The sequence below is a fragment of the Pezoporus flaviventris genome, unplaced genomic scaffold (assembly GCF_033815535.1).
Source record: "Pezoporus flaviventris isolate CSIRO_AGI_PZ_B2104156 unplaced genomic scaffold, CSIRO_AGI_Pfla_v1 ptg000006l, whole genome shotgun sequence".
Classification (NCBI taxonomy): domain Eukaryota; kingdom Metazoa; phylum Chordata; class Aves; order Psittaciformes; family Psittacidae; genus Pezoporus; species Pezoporus flaviventris.
Window position 1 is genome coordinate 2700678 of NW_026892554.1, and position 25039 is coordinate 2725716.

The 25039-nt window shown below is 46.1% G+C and overlaps 1 protein-coding gene and 1 non-coding gene across 2 annotated transcripts; one reads left to right on the forward strand and one right to left on the reverse strand.

Moving 5' to 3' along the window:
* Nucleotides 1-866: 866 nt before the first annotated feature.
* Nucleotides 867-18656, reverse strand: RAB11A (RAB11A, member RAS oncogene family). Its single transcript, XM_061446591.1, has 5 exons — nt 18523-18656; nt 10650-10845; nt 9488-9681; nt 8840-8920; nt 867-2591 (listed from the first exon to the last, which is right to left on the reverse strand). The coding sequence occupies exons 1-5, from the start codon at nt 18560-18562 to the stop codon at nt 2452-2454; spliced, it is 651 nt and encodes a 216-aa protein (XP_061302575.1). The 5' UTR covers nt 18563-18656; the 3' UTR covers nt 867-2451.
* A 270-nt stretch (nt 18657-18926) lies between these two features.
* On the forward strand, nt 18927-18998 carry TRNAQ-CUG (transfer RNA glutamine (anticodon CUG)). The gene has a single exon. It is a non-coding gene; the product is annotated as a tRNA-Gln (tRNA).
* The last annotated feature ends 6041 nt before the right edge of the window (nt 18999-25039 follow it).

Here is a 25039-nt window from a genome sequence, read left to right on the forward strand (position 1 = left end):
TTCCAAATACGTAAACGACAGCAAAAGCTTTTGGCAGGTAAAGCCAATGTTACAGCATTATACAGAGTTCCTAGAAACTCACAAAGCTCATTCCAGGGCCCAAAAGCATTTTCTATTATAACTGGTTGTCTCCTATTAGCAAAGAGACACTTTAGTACAGCAGTAATGCCAATGCTATGGAAAAGGATGATTCATCAGCAGCTGAACGCAAACAATTCCCTCCTGGGTCAGTGTTCAGATGGAATAATGTCTTTCCCTGTCTCTCCCAAAGCTCTTTGTGAAGCATCTTTATGTGCCAGCAGTGTCCCTGGACTCACCACCACAGCACCACTTGGTCAGGAAAAGGCAGGACAGAACCCAGTACACAAGGGTGAAGCTTTGAACAGGTGAGGAGTTACAGCTCTGTACACACCATCTGACTTTGCTTTGGAAGTCGATGGCTTAGGAAGTCTTTACAAACCAGTGCCTGAAAACGTAATGGTCCACGTTGCAGCAGTTCCTAAGTGCAACAAGAGGGTTTGCACAGCAAAACCTGTCTAAGGCCTGGTTTATGATTAAGTCTAAAGTTCTGGGGGGGGGGGGAAGAGTAAAATAGAGTTCTTTCTTTGTCTAACAGCTCCTGCAGCCATTTCACAGCTGCCCAGGGCTTAAACACAGCCCTGCTTGTTGTGAAGGAAACAGCGTTTGTACTCGGCCTCCAACAGGGATCTGTGCTCCCACAGGCACCGTTGCAGTTGTGTTTGCTGCAGAATGAAGCATCTTCAGCATCTTCTCACAGCCTGTTCCAAGCAGCTTACCAGCTCCCAATAAGTAAAAAGCAACAGGTTAAATCCCAGCTCTCAGAAAAAGTGCACCCAACGCTATACTGAGTCGTCCCCTGTAATTCTTTATTAGAATCATGGATGAAAATCTTTTAAATCAATCTAAAAAAAAAAAATAATAATAATATTGGATCAAGGTACAGTACATGCATAAAATACAAAGTAATTTACAAACAGATCAAACCAGCATCTTCAGAACTAATACCAGGAGGAGAAGTGGATTTAAAAAAACACAAGTGACCGACTACAGCAATGCCTTCCGTGTGCCTTACACATCATGAGCACCGCGAGACAGAAAGGTTGGGTACGAAACGCAGCTGGTAGTGCCTTACCCAGACTGGGATGCTCCAAGTGGGTCCTATCAGAGCTTGAGAAACGTCCCCTCTAACCACTTACAGTCCCCATAATTGTATAAATAACTGCAGGCATTCATACAACAAACTGTTCTTTTAAACCCTGGAGAAAGCCAGTGCCCATAGCCCCCAAATCTCAGGATTAATGGCATGTTTAGGAAGAGCACATATGGAGTGAGATGCAGCAAGTGCAGTGACAGAAGGCACAGTTCACATATCCCTGAACAAGCTGATCCAACAGATGATCTGTACTGAGCCACTGACCACAGAGGGAACCCATCCAGCAAGGAAACTACTCTGGAGGTTTCTGTCAAAGAACAGAAACCAAACTACTGGGATAATTTGGAAATATTGGGTGAAACAGAACTGAAAACTCAGACCTGGTTGTGGAAGTTCATCCAGCACTGAATAAACTAATCTGTGTGGCATGTATTAATAAACGTGATATTAATAATGTGACAACATCCTTCAAGTTCCGTGAAAGAGAAAAAGGCATCCTCAAATCCTGACACCACCAGCACTGTGGAGGCCAAGTCTTGGGCAGCACAAAACCACACTGCAAGTTCCAGTGTTGGCCTGACCCTTAATCCATTACACAGCTCGTGCTCCCACGTTCTTCCCAAGGGCCCCCTCATGTGGAGTCCCACCAGGCTCCCGCAGCTCTGCCTCACATCACAACCTCCTCTGCAGCAGGTGCCAAACCACAAAAGCTCACTCACAGGTTAGTAAGAACCCTGCTGCTTTTTGGCAAGAAATTCTCTTTTCTCCCCCATAATATTCTATTAAAAAAAAACCACCCATATCCTTAACTTGACTATCTGAAGATGTAGCCAAAAACATTTAACTTACATTAAAATTGCACTTCAGAGCAACAGGCGTTTCACCAAGCTTTAGATGCAGCCAAGGAAAGATGATCCTGCTCAGAGATATTTCCCCAGTTAACCTGACAGCAATCGCTTTGTGAGGAGCAGAATAACATCTTCTAGTGCTTACTAAAGGTGTCTGTGCTCTGACTAGCGGGCATCATGGTGGAAAGAGATGAGCTCAGCTCCAAACTATTCACTGACTCAAAACCGACAAGTCGGTGTTGGGAAAATACTGCAGCCATATAGAAGTAATAGATTTATAAACACTGAAATCAGAGTGTTTAAGACATGGAGAAATTGAGAAGGAATAAGCAGTAACTAAACACAGGAAAGGAACCACAAGAATTACAAATATATTTAAATCTTGGACCTGGGGAATATACACAGCCTTTTAGGAAAGAACCAGCGATTCTATATATTCTGACAGCACTGCATCTTTGGTTTGTTTTCAGTGGTTGGAGGGACGTGAATGGGAACCACGTTGTTGCTTGGAGACATGTCGTTCTCACGTCTGTCCGACATTTGCTTCTGGGACACGATACGATAGATCTCTGGAAGATGAGAAAGAGGCAGTCACTGCACACACACCAGCCAGACACCAGCAGGAAGCCAGCTCAGGGGGGGGGAAGCAGGCAGAAAATGTAGAAAGGTTTCCTATAGTTTTGGCACTGTGCAGGTAACGCACGGGAGCTGTCACAGGAAGTTCAATTGTGATGCTTTCTGTACACAGAAAATGTGTTTTTGGCAAAAGAACTGAGTTTTTCAACAACTGTTGTAATTCCTTTTTGATAAGAGCCAGAATTCACTGACTTCTTTGCTACGAACCAGAATCTGCCCCAGCGATTCCTCCTGATAGCTCCTGAGGCTCTGAGGACAGCAGCCACATTTGCTGACGTATCCATAAACAGCAGGATTAAATAGAACCACTTGTAATTTCTCTCCCTGCTAGGACTGCAAGGGCAGTTTCTTCTCTCTCAGCATGCCTATCACATACGATACCTCCCCTGTTATCCAAGCAGCTTTACGTGTTCAGAAAGGGTTGCTTGGGGCCCAAAAGAGGAGCCTCAGCCCCTCCAACAGCACACAAACTCACTGCCACTGGTGTAGCTGAACTTCAAAACTATGGAGAAGAAACATGGGTTCCAGATGAAGAAATTCCAGCATAAATCAGGGAGCACGGGTTAAACTCCTGCGCCTTCCCCAGCGCACTGCCACGTGGGGAACGCCGCACACCTGCACTGAAAGCCTTGCCCTGTTTCCTGGGATTTGTTATGCTGAACAGAAACTCGGAGCAGCTACGACAGCACTCACTTCAGCTGCACAGAAGAAAGAGTACGGCGTGCGTAGCACTTCACCCCCGGAAAGGATATAAAGGACACCAAAAATAGAAGACAGGGAACTCGCTTGCGAATTCGAGTCTTAAAACCACTAAAGTTTAAAAAACTAAAAGCTCGCTGAGCCTCAGTTTAACAGAAGAGATTGAAGTGACTCAGATTCAGCAAAAAGACAGCCCCGAAATGACAGCCTCACATCTGGTTCTTGGCACATCAGATAGGGGTGCTGGCAGCCAGCACATCAGCAGTGCCCGCAGCAGAACCCCGCAGTTGGGAGTCGATGCCTGCTCCCCGTCTGCACGCTCCAGCTCAGTGTCACAGCTTTCAGATTAGCCCAGGCTGCTGACAAGGGTGTCAGCACTTCACTGCTGCAGAGCAGGGAAGAGCACAGAGCACAAACTCTGGCAAAACAAAGCAAAGGTCCAAGTGCTTTTGGAGGTCTGAAGTCTCTTATCAGCTGGATAAGGACTGCCCAAAAACACACCCCGCTGGACTCCACATCAAAACACATCTTTTCCACCAGGAATTTGTCATGTAAGAGCTGTTTTCACTCAGAATTTTGATGAGCTGCTGCTTAGTGCACATCCTGACATCATTTCAGTAGTGGAAGTTGAGCAACCTGGTGCAGAGATCCTCCTTGCTGCCAAGGGCTGATCACACAGCTGAGCGCCTGCTTTTACAAGGGGAAGAGATGGCACTGAGGAGCCAAAAAGAGTCCCTGACAAACAAGGCTTGAAAACCTTGTCCTTGACACAATCAGCCTGCACTGATTTAAGCTGTCAACAGAGGCCAAGAGCTCCCCAGGAAGAGTAAGAACAGGGCTGCACACGTGGCAAAACACATCTGTCTGATACTGTGCTGTATCTATGGGCTGTACAAATAACATTGACCTCGGCAAGTGTCACTTAGAAAGAATCTGCCTGTTGGGCCTCCAGCTGACAGCTCAGACAGGGATAAACAGTCCAGAAAAATGGGGTTTACACACACATCCAGTTACAGATCAAGGCACTGAGGCAACCAGACAAGCTCTGCACGCGTAAAAGGCTTTTCTGCTTTCAATTCACTCTTCTGTCCGACAGCCTTAGACACAAACAACTCCACAGGTGAAGTGAATCCCATGAAGTGAGGTCTTTAAAGCCACCTGCAAGCCCATGTGGGAATCCACAGATAAAGATCAGCTTGGCCCTGAGTTGAGCAGAGTGCCCTGGGCAGAGGTGGGAGGAGCACAGCCAAAGAGATCTGCTCTGCATTCTTCAGGACAGGTTTTCCTGCGCTGCCACCCTGCCCCAGCTCAAGGCAGACACCCAGTTTAGCTCCAGGTGTAAAACCTGCCTGTTCCTATTCATCAGCAGAAGGCTGTTGCCACTCTTGTTACCGGGAATTCCCAAGTAGCACTTACAGCAGCAACAATTCCCCGTTTTCCAGAGAACTTCTTGAACAAGCTCATACTAGTCCCTAACAGAAGCTGTCACGCACTTCCTCCACTCCTGTAAAGCGAGGACTTACAACTCTGTGTAACACCTTCATCTTACAGCAAAGACCTTCAGCAAACAACCCTGAAGCCTCAAAACCAATCTTAACAGCGCTGATTTCTCTGCTGATAAAGAGTCTGTCCCTTCTGACTCTGGGAACTACCTCCACGATCCCCACTTCCCCAGCTGTCCCCTGCAGGGACATTTCACAGCCATGCTGCTTCCATCAGCTTGCAGCAGCCCCAGGTTTGCTGCTCAGTGTTGCTTCTCCCTCCTCTGCAGCACAAACCTGTGAGCAGCCACCCAGATGAAAGCCTTAATGGCTAAAACCTGCCTTTCCCTGCATCAGCTGCGCACTCTTTCACCACACACAGCTGTGATGGTGTGAAAGGGGAGGTGGGAACAGCTCAAACCTCCACTTGCTGAGGCAAAATGCCCAGCAGCAAAGCCTACACTGAAACCAGTCTGTACAGAGGAATGCCAGGCTAATGAAGACATGTGCTTTTTAATGAAGACACTACACTTTATGCTCTGCTCAGTAACTGAATGAGACCTTATTAAGAGCACATTCAGCAGAATGCATCACTGCATAATTGGTAACTGTGTGAGACAGGCCTTGCATGAAAGAGGGCTGGGAAAAAGTGACACTGCTGCCTAGGAGGAGCTTGTCCAGCCCTTGTCTGCTCAGCCTGAGCTAGCATTACATTCAGTCCCAGGTAACAAAGAGGAAATCCCTAGATTTTTTGATGTTAATGCTCTGTGATGTTGTCTCCTTGGAGATGGGATTCCTTAGAGATGAAACAGCAGCACAATGCAGCACTGGAACAGACAGCACAGAGCCAGGCAGGGAAAGGAGGCAGACTCCAGTTTACTTTAAGGATGCTTTATCCTGCTGTGAATGCTCGGAGTGCCTGGGATTATAATACCAGTCTCTCCTATTTGCCAGATGATACAAAGCAGCTTTGTGTGCACAGCAATCAGCCCCTGAAGTCTAGACATCTTGCAACAGGAGAATTTAGATAGGGACCATTACTCTAAGTCACAGAAGGAAAAGGTCCCCAAACCTTCATCTGGAGGTTCTTGTCCCACAGCAGGACAGGAAGCCCACTGGATGCAAGATGTACCCCCCTCTAAAAGTCCTCTATAGTACAGGGAGAGGAAGGAAAAGCTTTCTCCCCATTCTTCCACCTATAACAGCAGCAGATCACGTACTTAAGCTGTGCTAACTAGAAGGGATTCCTATTTCCCATGCCCAAAGCCATCTATTCAGAGTGGTTTAGTCTGAGAACACAGGTGTGGATAAGCCTAACACAACCACACTAAACGTCCAAGGGAGCTACTCCTGCAAGTTTCCAACACTGACCCAACCACACCAGCTTCAGTAGGGCTGCAGAAGAAAGGAGTTTTGTTACAGACCTTAGTTACAACACCCTGCTCATGAGAGACCCAGGGAGTTGTGTGCAGGGCATTAGGAGCAGCCTGGGATATCTCTTCAGTGCAGTTCCCAGCACTGCAAATACTAGCAGAGCTGGCGCAGCAGCATGCCCTGCCCCTTCTGTCAGCCACCTCTGTGCAGCCTGTGGCAAAGCCTGATGGCTTTACCAACTTCCTTCTTCAAAGGACAGCAGGCATTCCACCCGCAGGCACTATGCTTGGAGGCAGCCTTGCCAAATACAGGCTATCCAGGATTCCGCAGGGTCACTCCGAAAACCACATTCCTCAGATGACTGCTCCCCTCTTTCCTTCAAAGCAAATCACTAACAGAAGAAAGCCAGCTGTGAAGTGTTATCAAGAAGTTTACTGGCAGAACATTCGTCCTTAACATGCCAGTCACAGCCGAGATGGAGCCAACCTGCTGCTAATGCATTATTTACTTCATCTTTATCTCCCTGAAACAGGAGCTCCTGTCTGGAGCGAGCCACATGCCCACTAATCAGCAGAAGTGTTTCTTCCAGCACAGCTGAGCCAGCCCCTCCTGAACAAGAAGCCTGCTCACATGCCCAAGAGCTCTTCACCCAAAATACCATCACGGCAACATGCAGGGAGCACAGCGTTTGTGGAACAACAACGGCCTCAACAATCTGTCGGAGTCCACCGAGGGCAAGTTTTAATGGCTTGCTCTCCCGTTGCAGACTGCCCTCCCTTACAGAAAAACTAAACCAGGAAAAAACCCACATAATCTGCAAATTAGAATCCAAAATAACTTCTGAACAAAAAGTACTATTGGATGCATGGGAGGAGAGAGAAAGAAACAGCCCCGCCTGTGCCCAAGAGGTGAACTGCTTCCCCATGGCAACAACAGGGCATTGTCCGAGCGTCACACAGCTCTATGGAAGTAACACACACCCCTGGGAAACTTGCAGGAAACTTTCCACCTCTTCGGCATCACTGTCAGAGAACAGAACAGCCCAAGAGGGGATGGGGCCATTAAGTGACTAGCTCACACTGACTAGGACAGCCTGCCAGCTGCCTTAGGAGGTGATACGTTTCCAGTTCTGTTTTATTAGTGCTGGTGCTGAATGAGTATGAAAGTTAATTCACTAACCTTCATACGAGAGCTCTGATCTGCTCTGAACACTTGAAGAGCAAGCAGCAAGGCTGTTCTACATTACACACAGCACTTTCAGCCAGAATCTGACCTCAAAGCTCAGTCTAGGTGCTAATGAGAGGAGAGGGGCAGCCAAGGGCACATGCATAAAGGAAGAAGTTTCAGGTTTTAGCAGTTACAAATAAGCAACAAAAATGCCTTTTGTCCTGCGAAAAAAAAAACCTGTGCTCAAATTCACAAGCATTTTTGATAGGACTGACTTGAGGTAGGTGAAGAAAGCAGGAAATACAACAGGCATCCCAGATACCATCACACTGAGCCACTCCTTAGCCATCCACCCTCTGATGGCATTAGTGGTTAGTCATACAGGGAGTAAATGTGTAAGCCACCCTAACTTCTCCTTTTTCCCCTTGTGAATTTGTGCAATGTTGAATTACAACCAAATGACAACACTGAAGTTAAAAGGGAACCACATGGTTCAGCTAAGCAAGAAACCAACTTAAGTTCTAGTCCCAGCACTGAATGATGCAGCCAGATGGCAAACACCCCTACACGCTGTTTATTCATCTAACATACACTGTTTTGCCAGTGTATGGACAGGGGCACTACTGCTTAGAAACCCACTGTAAAAAACAAAGTAGAACCAGAACCTAGCAGAGGCCTCTTACAACTAAGACAAGAAAGAGATGCACACAGGCAGGTAATACTCCAGCAGCCTAACAACTCTCTCCAGTGTTAGAGTGTTCATTAAGCATTTCAGGAAATGCCAGAGAATTTACACTTTTATTACAGTAAATAATGTAATGGCTAAAAAGTATGGCTAAAAAAGTCCTTTTTGGTGTGTTCTTAAGAAAATGTTTAAGGGTTTAAATGGAAAGGAAGTACTTTTATCCACAAAGCCTAAAAGACACAGCATTCCCTGCTACATGTTACAGAGGCCAAAAGTCCAGCCAGGACTACTAATGAAATGACAACAACTACCCTGCAGCTCAGGAGTCACTATGTCTCATACTACCAGTAGTAGTATTGTTCAAAGGGAGGATCTCTACTCTCTCATCCCTTTTCCCTTGCCAGATGCTATGACCACCATTAAAGGTGGAAACAAACTAGACTAGCTTCTCCTCTGATAAACAATGGGTGTTTTGCTTGCATGAGACAGTTCCCTCCTGTGGGCACTCCCTTACCATACACAAATGGGAAACTGAAAGGTAAGCTAGGCTGAGTCTGACTAGAAACCTGGGGCAGATCAAAGTGAACAAGGATTCATTCCTGAGTTCAAGGCTGGCCTTTTAACTGTGACTCAAAACTGGACTTCAAATCCTATGGCTGTGAAGAACGATTAGCAAAATTTTAACCACTTCATAGGCAAAGAATTGCCTATTTGCATCATATCTGAGCAGCCTTCTGCCCTTCCCCCTTGAAACACAAGGCAGGAGATGACTCACCTGTCAGAATAGTCTGGAAAGCTGCTTCCACATTTGTAGAGTCTAAAGCAGACGTCTCAATAAATGACAAACCATTCTTCTCTGTGTGGACAGAAACACTACAATTAGAGGGGTACATCATGTATCCTCTGTACCAGATTACATGTGTAGTGTATAAGAACTCGTGGGGTTTTCCCCCTTACATGCTCTGAAAGCAACGCCACCCAACACCAACAGGGATCAGCCCAGTGTTACTTTGAGGTACATCTTCCTGCATTAGTGAAAGTGAGAATTGGTTGCACCTTCAAGAATTAAGCGAGGAAGATTCCTGGATTTCCTTTAACCTCATCAAGTTTCTCCACCTGCTAGTATCTGATGGCAGCTATTTAACAGTGATAGCCCTATGGGGGAATGACAATCCTCCACCTGCAGGCAAGGATCCTTTCTTTACAGGGATGTTTTAAAATCTTAAAGTGCCTCTGGCTGACTCTTGTAACCACATCAGCACGGATGTTTTACAAGGCTTCTTTTTTGACTGAATTAAAGAGGCAAACCCTGGCATGTGAACTGAGGAACATCACCAGCAGCACTTTTTCCTCCTACCAGCACACTGGCATAGCTAAGATTCCCAGACAGTTTGCAGCAGGAAATTACTTTGAGTTCACCGACCTGCAAAAGCTCTGGCCTCGTCTGTAGGCACTGCTCTCAGGTGGCGCAGGTCACTCTTATTTCCCACAAGCATGATTACAATATTGCTGTCAGCATGGTCCCTCAGCTCTTTCAGCCATCGCTCTACATTCTCATAGGTGAGGTGCTTGGCAATGTCATACACCAATAATGCCCCTACAGCTCCACGGTAGTACCTGTGGGTGAAGAGATGTCTTAGAGAACCAGCAAGAAACATCATGATTAAAAGTGACAAGTTAGACAAGTTACTGTGCAACAATGGAAAATAGCTGTTACTAAGACAGCTATACAAAAAAATATCCAGATGCAGGCTATGTGGGACTGGAAAGAGTGAAGCAGAACATTCCAAGTGGGGCTATGCCACAGTACCACCAGTGCAGCCAGGAGAACTCACAGTCTACAGGCAAGCCAAACCACACGTTTGTGAGGAGAACCCTGCATCCCAAAATGAAGCTCTACAATCTGTAGGGAGCTACTATCACCTCTAACCTCTGATCCACTCCTGAAAAGTCTCCCCACCCATTGCTGTGGGTGCAGTACAGGCACAGCCCGTAGTGAGAGAGATTTCAGAATGACTCACTGGATCATAAGAACGTCAATGCGATCTATTCCCTTTACAAAGGGCCATGGCTGGTCTCCTTTCAGACCAGAGAGAGGCACAGTAAATCATTCAAAAAGAAACACGCTGTATTTCCCACCCCACAACTACCTCCAGCTTTACCCAAATCCAGCTTTTGCTATGCTGGCTTTTTCCAGTCAAAGAAGCACACAAAGTGAGCAGTCTTTCCTCGCTGCTGCAGGAGAGTTTCTGGTCTTAGGTTACCACTGACAAAACCTTGGTGAACACTGATAGCACCTTATCAACTGCTTGCATTGAAATGCATCCCTCAAAGCTCTTACGTTCTAGGCTTGAAATGCCTCCAGCTATAAATCATGAGAGCACTGAGAAATAAATCAGTCTGTGCAGGGACACACTATATCAAGTTTATGATCCACATAATGTTTAACCTTCCTTCCACCATAGGTTGTGGGTACCACATGGTAAAACACAAACCCCCCCTGCTTGCAGTTTGAAGAATCAGAAGGGCCCAAAATGACCCTCCTCAGCAAAAGCTTCTCTTCAGCCACACAAGGTGTCACTTACGCTGATGTGATAGCTCGGTATCGCTCCTGTCCTGCTGTGTCCCATATCTGAGCCTTTATTGTCTTCCCATCAACTTGAATGCTTCTTGTTGCAAACTCTACTCCAATGGTGCTTTTGCTTTCCAAGTTAAACTCATTGCGAGTGAATCGAGACAGAAGGTTACTCTTGCCTACTCCAGAGTCTCCAATAAGTACAACTACAAGACAAAAATGACATAAGAATCAGATTCCAGATGTAGGTAAGCCATTGACAATAACCTGCAATAAACATTCATTTTCCTGAATGAAACATGAAGGAAAATAATGGCAAAACCACCACCCTTGTCATGGATCTACTGTCCAAGTCTTGATCTTTCTAGAGAACCAGAGCTGCCACATTCACCAGCATTTTGAAGAGACATTAGATTTGACTTTGTGACATTTCAGTCTCCTTTGCCCAACATGGAAGAACATTCCTCCTCCAGGAAGAACATATATGGCTGTCACTGCAAAAGCCAGGGACTGTTCGAATTTCACATCTTAACACTAGAACTACAAGAGAAAACAACTCCACACGACACAACTGAAATCTGTTCTGTTGAAGAAGCCCAAAACACAGGGCAAGCAGCAGCCTCTGCCTTCATTTTACGCTCTTCACACCTTTGCAGAAGAGAGGTTCCCCACTGGGGCAGAAAAACTTGTGAATAGAAAAAAAGAACCAAACCCCTAAAATCACAAGATCACCATCAACCCGATGGCCAGGTTAAAGTGTTAACTCAGCCACAGCACTACCCTGCCGCAGTCCCTCACTGCTGCTGCAACTGCTGGCTGCTCCAGGTCAGCCTGAAACTGCTCTAAAATGCTGCCAGGATATTGCTGGGCCTTAGAATTAGAGCCACCATCCACATCCACTTCAGTTTGACTCATCATAGCACCACTGCCAATCAAACTAATTGGAAGGATTCAGCTACGCTTGACAAGAAATAGAAGGTTTAAAGTCCAGCTCCTACAAGGAAGAAAAGCATCACGAGGGCTCGCTGCAATATCCTGTAATGTGGAGTTGAAAGGTGCAAGTTTAAGTGTAACTTAAAACTCACTACCAAGATGCAGGCCACTGGATGAAACACATTCACAACCCTGAGTCACACCAGCAGGAGCCTCTCTGGATGATCTCATGCCCTTAAAGATAAGGTAAGCAAACCAGTAATGGAAGGTAATAAAAGGACAAGTAAACTCCTTGAGAAGATAGGCTGATTAACTTAAATTCAGCAGTGATTCAACACCAGTCCAAGCAAACAAGTGCTCATCCAGCTGACAGGAAAAAAATGTTGTGGCTATGCTAGTCTGGAAAAAAACAACAGGAATACTTGCTCCATAACACCCATCATTTAGCAGTTAAATCACTGCAACACAGTGCTAAAGATTGTGTGGTACAACAGAGAAATGAGTGCCCCAACCACACTCCAATCACCTGAGAAACCTCCCCATAGAGCTTTAGTCTAGCAGTGCAAATACTCCCATCTGCTGCTGTGCCACACAGCAGCCCTCAAACAGCATCTTGTGTTTAAATAATGCAGACCAATACTGGCAAATGGGCTGTTCTCTGACTGCAAGGGCAGAGCAGAACCTTTTAAACACCCTCTCTAAAATGAAAATTGCAGCAAATGCTCGCTTCAAACATGGCCTTGTGGAGAACACTTCATCACAATAAAGATCTTCCCGGCTTCCTCTGCCAGCTGACTCAGCACACAGCCGGCCAAGATACAGAGGTTGCATAAAGCCCCGAGTGGCTCTGCTAACCACTTCTGTTTATGAAGATCACAAGTGCAGGTAAGTGGCAAGCAGGTATGCTGAAGGCAAATAGGATTCTGCTGTCCTACATGACAGGTCAGCACTGTTCGGTGTCAGCCGCCCTCACAGAGCTGAACAGCTTTGCTGGCACATAAGATGCTAAACAGTAATAAACTTAGTGCAGGGACAAGGCATCTAACTGCATCATCCCCACCTGGCAAACTGCCACTGCTTTCCTCTTTCCTTGACAAGTAAGTTCTCCAAGACTATTTTGGCAGGTTTAGGCAACATCATATTTATATTCACTGGGAGGTGTTACAAACAGCAAGTTCCTTAGAGGCAAAAGTTATCAACTCCCTTTGCATACCTCAGTCCGGCTATCACCAGCATTAGTTTTGACAGCAGCCAGAAACTTCTCTGAACAAGAAAAGCAACCTACATATATAATCTCCTTTTCCCAACAGGAAGCATCATATATCTGTTAAGTTTTCCCCTCAAACATATTTTTGTTGTTCAGTGTATATTTCAGATTTAACAATAGATTATTCTGATTCCTCTTTTTTCCTTACCTTGTCTGGATGCCATGCTGCTTATGTTCTCAATGGTTTCCAGCACCAGATTAATATGTCCCCAATTAAAAGGGGAAAGTATTAGACTTTCCTCTTTGGAGTCAGCTATTTCCTCTACTTAATTGGGCCACTGCGGTTCCTCTTGAACAGGGACAAGAACAGTTTGCAATGTCAGCAGGTACCCAAACCTCCTGCCAGTCTGAGCAAGGATCACAGCTTAACAATCACTCAGACTGTATTATTAATTTTAATCTTGCTTTCCCTATCAAACCACCTCATTTTGATAATTTATACTATACAATATTCCCATGCATTATATTCTTAGCATAGAAACACAGTAGCAATGATCCTGGATGACTGAGTCCCAGCCTAACTATGCCAGGCACCCAGTTTCTGGGAGGGAAATGATGTTATCTAGTTCCAGATTAAAGCTAATTGTTCTGCACGCACACTTTTATTGGGCTTTTCTTCCACTCCTAATGGTTAGAAATTGCCTCCTGATTTTCAGCAGAAATTAGCGGTCAGCTCATGCCGCTGTTCACATGCCAGCATTGTCCATTAGCTTATTAGCTCCTTCTCCCTACGGTGTTTATGCTGGGGTATTTACAGAAAGCAGCCACATCTCTGGGCTTTGCTCTATGAGCTAAATAAGCCAACTTCTCAAATGATTCCTTATAAACAGACTGGCCGTTTCCCAAAATATTAACCCTGCATGTTTTTCAGTTTCTTTTTCACACAGTGAGAAGAACTGCACACATCATTTTAAGTGTAATGTATACAGGGATTTTCATATTTGCATCTCTAATAGGTATACCTGGATCTGGAATTACCTTCCCTGACCATATCACCTTGATGGCTCAGTCTCCCTGTGATCAGAGCTAACTGTTCTAGCTTTAAGTTGGCAAATGTCTACTTTACCAAACTCCAGTAAATCCCCAGGCAGAAAAGCTTTACATCCTGAGCCCCACGTCATTTGGAGGATCGCAGTCGTCATCAGCACACAGGCCCCTCCAGGGCTGTGCTCCAACCTTCCTTCTCCTGTACCATCGTCAGCAAAATCCTTCACTACATCACCAGAGGAAGAAGGTCCAGGGGAAATATTTAAGCGAGTTCAGCCACAAGACACAGCCTTGAAAGCTTCCATCAGTAACCTGCTTTTGGACCAGCACCTCCCTTACAGGAGAAGCACCTTAGAAAGCTTTGCAGAGATTTGCACTGGCACATCCTGAAAGTCATGAAAGTGATCTCCCTGCTCTGAGAGACTACTACCAGGCAGTTAATTCTTATTGGTTTAGTGATGTTTGCAAGTATTGAACTGGCCCATGTTCTTCAAATTGATGCATTTGACTATCTATAGCATTCACCACCCCAAACGTTTAAGACAAGGATTTGGTAGAGAGAAAGAGAAGAATAAGAGTATGAGGAGTCCACGCTACTGTATGAATTTCCTTCTGTAATTCCAGATTTATTTCTGTAGAAGACCAAAATAAGAACTCAATTTCCTAACTTCCCTGAAAAGCCATTGATAACTACATCAAGAATGGATGATTGATTTTTCACCAACACTCCAGCTCACTCACCCCACTTTAATTTCTGTTAAACCTCCAACTTACTTGATGTTTTCAGAAAATACTTTAATTATCCCATGAAATACGTTACTTCCAACCTAATCAGGTTGAAAATAGAAAGTCCACTGTCACTAGCTTGTATGATCATTGGTAAAAGTTATTATACAAGTGATATATTACCCAATTTAAAACAAGTGCATAAGTGCTAGGGAATTAAATGCCTAAAACCGCTTGTCTCTGTGCTGAGCTCTGCTATTAAAACACGTATTAATTAAGAGCCTGAACACATCTCCATGAAGAATCTGCTGATGAACATCTCCTGCCCACTTCAGTTGGAGTTTAAAGGAAATGTGAGTAATATGACCTGGTTCTGCACGTTGCAGGTAGCTGGTGATAAACCATTAATCTCCCTCCTCACCTGTGCTCCCCTGTTTTTCTTGTCATAGAGGGAACTAGCATCTCAAAGTCACTTTGGGGTAGGGGTTGTTTGTTACCTGTACAGGCTATACATAACACAAAACTGGGCCTGCAAAAACCTCTGTAGTAAAATGGCCAAGCTGAGAGGTTTATTATAGCAGAAAAGTGGGAGCAAAAGGCTTGCTACCATTGTAAAAGCCAATAGGTGCCTTGCAAGCACTTTCTCCCACAAATTTCTCTAAACAAAACACACTAAAAGGATTTCAAAATCCCAAACCAACAAGTTCCGTTTCAAAGCATTTCTTCAATCTCAAAGGGAAAAGCTGGAGAAATTAACATGATGCAAAATAGGAAGCAGACAGCTGACACTGGAGCTTTCCCTAACAATAAGCTGAATGTCACCACAAGTCAGGTCTGCATTCAGAAATGAGAAGTCTGACCATCTGGAACTCTGGACCTGGGATCAAGGTGCAGACATAACCCTCTTAGGCTTTGTCTATAGGAAACACAAGATACCTTCTACAGGTGACGGTTACTATAATAACTACTCATCTACTGCAAGTATAGAAATCAAAAAGTGTACAAAGTTCCTGCATTTAAGCCAGGCTTAATTTATTACGTAATAATGTAAAATCCTTATATTTCCTCAAACTGGACTTCACAGGTCTTGTATTTCCTCAAGTGCACTGCTGGGAACAGTGGGCACTGCTCTCAGGTAAACCCCCAAAGTATGGAAGAATACAAAGACGTGTAGCTAGACAAGAATAATTTACCAGGAATTGTCTTTTTACAAGCTAGGCACAGGCTTGAGCATATGCTGAAGTGTGGCAACAGAGTCAGGAGAGGGGTATTTTGTAACAGGAGCTGTGATTTTATCATACAGCAGCAAAGGTGGGCTCAGCTTACACCCACCAGCAGTCAGACAGATTTTGACACATAGCTGCTGTCAGGACAAAACCAAAGCTCTCACCTAAACAGACACATGGCAGTTCAACTTGAGAGTAGTAAGGGACAGCTAGACTAGAAAATATCACCCAATTACTTTAAATCAAGGCAGGGTCTGAACTCAGTCCCACCAACCTACAATGTCCCTTCGGGTTCATAAACCCAGAAGAACTGTCCTACTGGATTTAACGTCCTTACAGACCAACACCCCATCTGACTGTCAAGAACTGATGTCTGAGAAATATTAAGTGTAACAACAGGTTAATCTTTGCATCTGTCTAGATGCAGGCCCTCGCATCTGGAAACACTCAATACCTTCAGAATTGCCACTCTATCCATCACACTGAAACACCCCAACAGCCATTTTTCTTCCTCTCTAAACTTGTGCAGTCTTTCAAACCCATTTACAGAATTTATTGCAATGCACCTCTCCAGAATTTGTATATACATCTGTAAGAATTTATGTCCTTTTGGTTTTGCCTGCTGCTCAGTAAAAGCAGCATTACAGACACCCATGGAAATCATGACAAACAATAGACTTTTCCCCTATTTGCCCTAATCACTCACCGTTTTAATTTTTATAAAGTTGTAGCACCTTATCATTTATCACAATATTATTTTGATTCTCTTCTCCATCTTTTAAACCTACAATATCCCGTTCAAAATGGATATGCCTATCCTGCCTACATTTCCCCTCCATCCCCACGATGTTCGTGCCTGAGATTCAAACACAAGCTTAATAATTATTCATTACCTTGAGTTCTCATTTCCTTTTCCAAGAGTTTTCACCTACCTCTCGCCTTTTTGACCAGAGCCTGGCTGAGGGGACATTCATTTCAGAGACCTACTCGCAATAATTTCAACAGCATTCAGGAGTGCTGACAGCTTGTTTAGAACCTCTGGGAAGTTACAAAAGTTTCCAGGACTTGTATTATTCTGCAGTTGTGTTATTTCAGCTGACCCATTAATCCCAGTGATGTGACATTGCATCAATTTCCTGCAGTCTGCTTTAGCTTTGCAAAACCCAAATCCCTCATCTTCACGCCACCGTTTTCACAGCATTCTTTGTGCTCCCGAAAGCTTGTATAAACTACTTTAAGCAGAAAAAGCTTTAGAAGGGGCAATTTATTAAACTAGCTTTGAATGCTTCTATAAAACTGGATCCCAACTGTATTATTTCCCAATTATATAAGGAAGCAGGTCTAATAAAAGCTAGGACCTTTCCCAACAAACTGCATCACCAACATTCCCAGGCCTTGACTGCCAAAGCATTAATTATAAACATCCTGACAGAATGGTATGAACCAGTAAAAGTGCTGCAATGGTTATGATAACTCATAAGTACCTACAGTAAGATTGCTCAATGTGAGTAAACTAGGGGTCAGCAAGGCCCTTGCCAATGCTGCAAGCTGAAAAGCTCGACCCTTGGTACTTCCTGATTTGGTTTTAACAGCAGTACAGATGACTGATTTATAGTTAGGAATAACGTCACCTTCCACATGGCAATTGGATGAAAGAGGCAAAAAGAAACAACTAATTCCTCAAACTTACTACAGGAGTTGAAGTACAGAAAAAAAACCACGGATGTTTCCTTTACATTGTTTGCACAATGACAACCACGGAGTCTCTCACTACTGCAATGTAATGAGCAATACTTTAAGTCCTAAACTCAAATATGTAACAATACCATAGCACAAACCACCCTTTTTTGCAATAATTTGCTTGCTTTTGCAGTAGGGTTTCCAAAACTGGACAGTCAACTTCAAAACATCAGCTGTTCCATACACGTTTCACAGCATGCTTTAGGAACCTGCATGGCAGCCTGGCATTTTACTCTGCAGGGAGTGAGACCTGAGTACTTAACTACAACCTGCAACACTTTAACCCAGCTGGATGCAGGCTGGAGGAGCATCAGCCCTGGAAAACAAGGAAACCTTGCCCCTCTCTGCTGGGCACCTAGGATAGGATGCAGCATCGCTGGGTGTGAAACAGCAGTTACATCCACCCCTCGCACAGGGCTTGGAATACAGCAAGCAGTGAATAACGCTACTTTAATAAATTAGCTGCATCATCTCCCAACGCTGAGCACATAACTCCCTTTACAGCCCTGTTTAACAGCTGGAGACGGAAGTAGGCCTTCCGAACCCTCACAAACGCTCTGTGCTCGCCACCCCAGCAGGCTGGCATCGCCTCGGCCTGTCACAAAGCAGAACCCTTGGACAAGGCAGATCAGGGCGAGGAAAACCTGCCCGGATCTGACACTCCCGGGCCGAGCGCTCTCCGCGACCGAGCTCCACAAACACCCCCTCAGTGCCCGCTGATGCCCGCGGAACCGCAGCCCCGCCTCGCTCTGGCAAGGCCGAAGCGGCGCTGCCAGGGGTCTTTCCCCGGCTTCAGCGAACAGCAACCGGGGCCCGCTCCCCGCAGGCAGGGACAGGGACCGGCTGAAGCGGCGGGCGAGGCTCCCAACCGCACCCACACCGGAGGGAAGGTCGCGCCGTGAGGAGGCCGCTCCCCGCCGCCCGGCAAGGCCGGGACCCCCTCCGGAAGGTGACCCCTCCGGCTGGCACCGGGAAGGGGCAGGGCGGGGCGGGGCGGCCGTTACCTTTGAAGAGATAATCGTACTCGTCATCGCGGGTGCCCATGGTGCGGAGCGAGGCCGAGCCGAGACCTGCGAGCGGGAGCGGGAGCCGGACCCTCCCTGCAGCCGCCGCAACGCTTCCGCCCCCCCGCGCTCTGCCCGCCCTCCCTAGGCAGGTGGTTCCGGGGCAACGCGGCGCCGGAGCCAAACCGCTTCCGGGGGGGGAAGGGAGGGGGTAGAGCCGCCGTCCCGCCCACCCCGGCCTTAAACGGGCCGCGCTGAGGGTAACGGGGCCCACACACGCTCCGGTGGCCTTGCGGACCCCAAAGGGCTCCCGCACCCGGGGGTCACAGCCCCATGGGCGAGCTGGCCGCGGCAGAGGTGCTGCGAAGGGATTAGTGGCGGTCCGGAAGAGGGGTTGGCAGAGCGGTTCCATGGTGTAATGGTTAGCACTCTGGACTCTGAATCCAGCGATCCGAGTTCAAATCTCGGTGGAACCTAATCGTTTTCGTTCGTCTGTTTTTGGATTCTTCTGCCCCCATTAGGACCGGACGCACTCCCTCTCTCCAGGGGCTCCTGCCACCACAGGTACAAAAACCGCGCCTCGCCTCTGCTTTTGCTTGGCTCTCACCAGCCCTATCCCCAGCCCCACCATGGGTTCCCTTCCGCCTGCACAGGTGGGTGGTGGTTCCATGCAGCTGCCCACAGCCGCGGTGCAGCTTGGGGCAGGTTGGTGGGAAGCCTCCCGGTCGGGCAGATCCATCCTAGGAACTGGGCTGAGAGGGTCGTGCTAAACCCATGGAGCTTGAGGCGGAGGTGCTGGAGATGCCACTGAGCAATTTTCACAATGAGAACAATCAGCCTTTGGAATAATCTCCCCAGGTAAGTGGTGGCTTCCACAATGCTGGATACTTTTAAGGTTTGCTGGACATCTAGTCTAGGTCATGCTTTGCCTAGCAAAATGGACCAGATGATCTTTGAGGTCCCTTCCAACCTGGGATTCTTCCAGCTCATAAAGTGCAAAGGGGCTACAAGTGCAGGCCCTCTCCCCACCATCACACTGCTGCCACCCCTATTCTCCCTTCCCCAAAGGCAGTTCCCCTCATCTGCCTCTGTGCTGTGGGAGACACCACCTTTGTCATCAGCTTCCCTTGGCACAGGCTTGAGATGTAAATAGAAGAGGATAAAAATAGTGCTTGTGTCCAGCCCATAAAACATCTCTTTTTCCACCAGCTTGCCGTTAGCAGCAGCAGCAGTATGTTCACCATCTCTGCAGTCAGTGTCTGTTTTATCATTCCTGTGCATGGAAAGCAACCCCCGAGCTCCAGCAGCAGCACTGTGCATCAGTTACCATCTGCCAGAGTGATAACAGGCTATAACGTGATCCTCTGCGCTTAGAAACACATAGTTCACTCTGCCTCGGAGCTTCCGAGCAGGGAAAACGAAGCACTAGAAGACATGTGATGTCACAGCGTGTCACAGCACAGGAGCACAGAGGTGAGGTTGCAGCATCAGGGTCTAGGCTCATGTCCTGCCACCAGCCTCTGGTGTGCCCAGGCAGATTGTGCACCTCCAGCTTCTCGCAGGTGTACAAAACCCACTGAGCGCTCAGGGCTTCACATCCCCAGGACCCTGTTCCATGTGTCCCATGGGAATAACTGCATGTGCCGGTTCCCTAGGGTCATTGCAAGGACAGGCTTTGCAGGAGCAGAAACTTCCCAGTGTAGCAGCGAGATGGGTAGGAGTCTGCGTCATCTTTGGGTTCATCCTTTTTATCCCCAGATGAGCCCAGAACACCCAAAATCTTGAGTCTGAAAATGCTCATCCTGCTCCCCTTCTCAATCCTTCTGCATTGAGTAGGGCATTAAAATTGAGAATGGACAGTGTATGTGTAGAGGCTGGGGTGTATTTGTAACTCTGTAGTTAAGGTGTCCGTCTTGCATCCCATTTCCAGTTCTCCATTGAGCTTTGTTGTTAAGAAGCTATTAATTTTCACTTGATGTTTCTGAGGCCTGGTTTCATCCTCCAGAATTCCTGTTAGTGCTAAAAAATATTAAAATAACCCAGGCAAAGTATTTTTGGTTATTCTTCTGAAAGAGCGGTTCACCCCTTTTGGGGGCTGGATTTTTTTGTGAGCTTGAAAACCCCTGTTATTCGTATTTTTCATGTGTGTAAGTGTTGCTTCCTCTTGCACCAAATTGTTCTTCATCTGGAACTGGCTTGTCCTACGCAAGACTTTAGGGCATGAAATGAGGACAGAGGCTTTTCTGGCTGAACTAAAAATCAAGGTCCCTACATTGCCTACCACTAACACTTGTTGGACTTAAGACATCACAAAGCAGAGACATTTTTACCAAGCATACATCATAACAAAATGTTTCTGCAGGTTGGCACACAGATGAGCAGCAGCAGCAGGGGTTATTTCTAGCTAAGCCTGTTTGAACACATTTGATTGTTTATAATCAGGTTCTTCATGGTGAAAACTGAAACAGCAGAAAGAATTTTGCATCTAAACAAGAATCAACAGGCAGCAGGACATGCGGGTAGTGTTGGACTAGCAGGGAGCTTATAACAGGCTTCCAATACATAAAGGGGCCTAAAAGAAATCTGAAGAGGGGCTTTTTACAAGGGTCTGTAGGGACAGGCCAAGGGGGAATGGCTTTAACCTGAGATGAGATGAGCTCTTAGGTAGAAAGCTCTTCCTTGTGAGGGTGCTGAGGCACTGGCACAGGGTGCCCAGGGAAGCTGTGGCTGCCCCATCCCTGGCAGTGTTCAAGGGCAGGTTGGACACAGGGGCTTGGAGCAAGCTGCTCTAGTGGAAGGTGTCCCTGCCCATGCCAGGGGGGTTGGAAGTGGATGAGCTTTAAGGTCCTTTCCATCCTAAACCACTCTGTGATTCTATGATTCTATAAAATTAAAGTTTTATATTTTGTTCAGCCCTGGGTTAATTTTGCTCCTGTTCTAGCAAGCCCCAGATGAGAATATGCAAACCATAAGGAAATGTCACTGTCAGCGCAGACTGATTTTGGCAGCTCTGTTCTTTGTGTCCCCTCCTGGAGTGTGCTGCTGTGATTATGGGATGGCCTGGGACCCCTGCCATGTGTATGAAACACGACCAAAAAGCAGAGGTCAGGCCTGAAATAACAGAGGGCTGTGTGCTCTTCGACTGGCAGCTTTTAATGCGAGAAGCATCATTCAGCACTGGCATTTCTGCTGCATTAATTGCCATTACTGTCATCCTTGCAGGAACACTAAATTCATTGCAGACCTTGAATTAGCACTCTCTTGTAATTCCTCAGTTTGTAGTTAGACAGCCATTCATGGAGGCAGCACATTCCAAGCAACTGGAGCAGAGAGAAGGAATGATACTCAGCTGGTCCTTGGATGTTCAATTTAGCGAAGAAAAGAAGCAGAGGTCACACTCATAACTGCATATTTATGGGTCTGTTATGGAAATTCATAGAGCAGCTGCCAAGAAGGTCCCAGTTTCTGCCTCAGCAGCACCATTAGTGTGCAGATGTGTGTCAGGGCTATCAGCTCCACACTGCTCAGCCCCAGGGGCTGTGCATCAGGCTCTCCCTCTGCCTGATTCTCACTTTATTCTCCCCTTTCTCTCCTGCCACCAACTCCTGAGACCCCAAGGGAAATCCCAGCCTGATAAAGGGGGAAATGTGCCACCATCCTTGATGGCTGTAGCATTCCCACAACAAGGTCAAGGTCTCTTTCCAGAACACACCAGTGGCATTTGACACTGAAATAGAAGCATGTAAACCAGGGATGGGCAGTATTTGCTGCTGGCTCCTGCTTTTTTGTCTCTGAAATCCCTGTTCACTCTTTGCAAAGCCCATCACCTTTCGAAACTCAGGGAAAGATTAGGAACTGGCAATCACAATAACTCAAAATTGTCCTTGAGTGGCTGTTGACCCAAATTCCTGTTTCCCAGATGAAAGGAGCCACTGGCTTCCCCGGGGGCAAAAGGCAGAAAGGACAAATGTGAAGCCCCAGAACCTACTTTATCAGAGGAGAAATATATCCTCGGGGGAAATCCAATCAATACTTTGCAATTTTCTAACAATCCATGAATCATTGCAATTATGTAGAGATAATTCAAGCTTTCCGATCCAGCTGCTAAATTGGAGAAAAGCATAGCACTCGCTACCTCCAGTTTGACATGTCACTCAGAAGAAAAACCCCTTCAAGTATAAAATCCATCCACTGATACAAAAAAAGCCCAAACCCTGGACCAAATTAAAGAGCCTATGATGTACAGGGAGTTTTTCTTTTCAGGTAATTCCAACCAGAGGTAGGAATAATGCAAATGCACACAGTTGATAGGAATTTTTCTGTTGATAACTCACTTGGATTCCAGCATCCACTATATTATTTTTCTACAGCCCTAAAAAGAAAAGAATATATAAGAAGGAATGGACCCAATTAGACTTATTTTCTCTGTCAACCTTTTCTTTCCTAACCCTGGAGTTGGAATCAAAAAGGACCTGGCTCTGAATGGGGATCTAGCCAAAATCAAATCTCATCCCAGTTTTGCTGTTCTCTAGGGGTCTCTGCAGCACTGAAGGAAGAGTGGGAAGGGAGCAGCTCCAGCAAAATTAACTATCCTCTGGAGACGTTTTTTCTCTAGGACAGTATTATGGTCAGCAGAAAGGAAGGAAAGTTTTCAGCAAGCTTTGGGAACAGGAATCGAATATAACAGACTTGATGACTTGGTGATTCTTGCAATGACTGTCAAAATGAAGTCATCAGTTTCCTGCATCCATTTTGAACTCAACACACATCTCCTTGTCTGTGTCTGCTGCCTCCAGAGACATATTAGCAAGATAATACTGGCAGCTCCAGGATAAGTGCTGGCCAAGATACATAATTTCTGAGACACGGCTCAAAATCTTCTTCCTCTTGCCACACCCTGACACAGGGTTTTACTTCCAATCTAGGGTCAAAATCTGCTTGATACTGGTATCGCTACCAGACAAAACCAATGTCAACAACAGCAGTGCAAGCATCGCTCATCCCATCATCTTCTAATTTGAATTCAGAAGATCAGCCCTGGGGAATGAAGAAGGCAGTCTGAATTCTGAGGCCAATTCATTCATTTCTCAGATATCCAGCGGAGGGGCTGGCTGTGCTCAGCATGGTGATGCTTGATGTGAAGCTGTACAATCCTCCAGGGACTCAGGCTGAGACTATAAAACTTTGCTCATTAAGATCATTAAAGAGCTGTCAGATGGAACAACTGGAATGGCTTTGATCTGGCAGAATACCCTTTGTCCTGTTCCCAGACATTGGGAACCATCCAGTTCCCCAGAATTATTTGTTTTCAAGTCATTCAAACAGTACTCATTGTTTTTTCATAGGGTGCAATAAGTCCTTCAGGCAAACTGGTGGCTGTACCAACTATAACAAGATTAATTTATTAAATAGAAACCCTGATATTTCAGTGATTCCTCCATAAATATATTCATTGTTGGTTCTGCCAAGAAAATAACAAAATGTTGCTCATAATCCTAAAGATATTCCCTATAAATCCACTAGGTGTCCTACTGTTTTTAAGCAATTCGACTCAGGGTTTGGGCTTTTTCCCTAGTTTTGCCAGTGAGGAATTAGTGTGAATCTTTGCGGGAATTAGGTCTGGGTTTGCAGGTTGAAGAAACATGTATGTATGGCTTGCGTGACGCAGCAGGACATCTGGCTCACAGTGGCAGTTTTTCGGCAAATGCCACTAATGTTTCCCACAGAAACCAACTCAAGGTTAGAGGCAGGAAGAGAAAAAAGAAAAGAATCTGCCTTCCTCTCTTGGGAATGCTAAACAAGATCCATCAGAGCCAAATCGTCTTCTCAGTCAAACTTGAACCTCTATTTATAGGACTGCTAAAGTGAGCCTGATGCTGACCTCAAAGGTGGTAGCAACACACGTTAACCTTCATCACAGCCACGCTGCACAGGCTGCAGTTTTGACATTCCTGGTCACTGTTCCAGTTCCTGATGGGTTTCTGCTGCTTGCCAGCTCTCGCGCCTGTTTGCAAAGGCCAGCACAGCACCGGCTCACGAGGTGTCCTGTCGTTCTCAACACAGAGGATGTGTCAAATACATGCTAAGAAAAGAAGGCTGAAAAATAGCCAAAGGATAATTTTCTCATCCCAGAAAGTATCTGGGGTGGAGTGTGGCCATTGGGAAGTGGCCAGCTGCTTGGCTGTTTCTTCATTATGCAACCCGGAGCACACACATCGTATCGAGTCGTGCTATTTGGGACATCCTTCAACTGCCTTGGGGTTTGTTCCTTGTGCTCAGTCCCAGCACAGCAGCCTGGAATTCTCTGAAACAGTCATCTCCTGGGTGTCTAAAAAGCATCTTTCGGTATTCCAGTGTCAGTGCTCTAAAATGCGTCATGCATCAGTGAGAGGTGACTACAGGGTGATTTTTATGGTCTTGTCACTGAAGCATAAATCACATCCTGTATAAACCCTATAGCCTTTTGTTGCATTTGCAAACCCCTCCCGTTCACTCTAGCTTCATAGGGGTGTTATAT

Coding starts and splice junctions, on each gene's coding strand:
- RAB11A (XM_061446591.1), bottom strand. CDS start 18,562: ATGGGCACCCGCGATGACGAGTACGATTATCTCTTCAAAG. Junction 10,846..18,522: donor GTACGATTATCTCTTCAAAG/GTAACGGCCGCC, acceptor TTTGTCTTGTAG/TTGTACTTATTGGAGACTCT. Junction 9,682..10,649: donor TACCGAGCTATCACATCAGC/GTAAGTGACACC, acceptor CTTCACCCACAG/GTACTACCGTGGAGCTGTAG.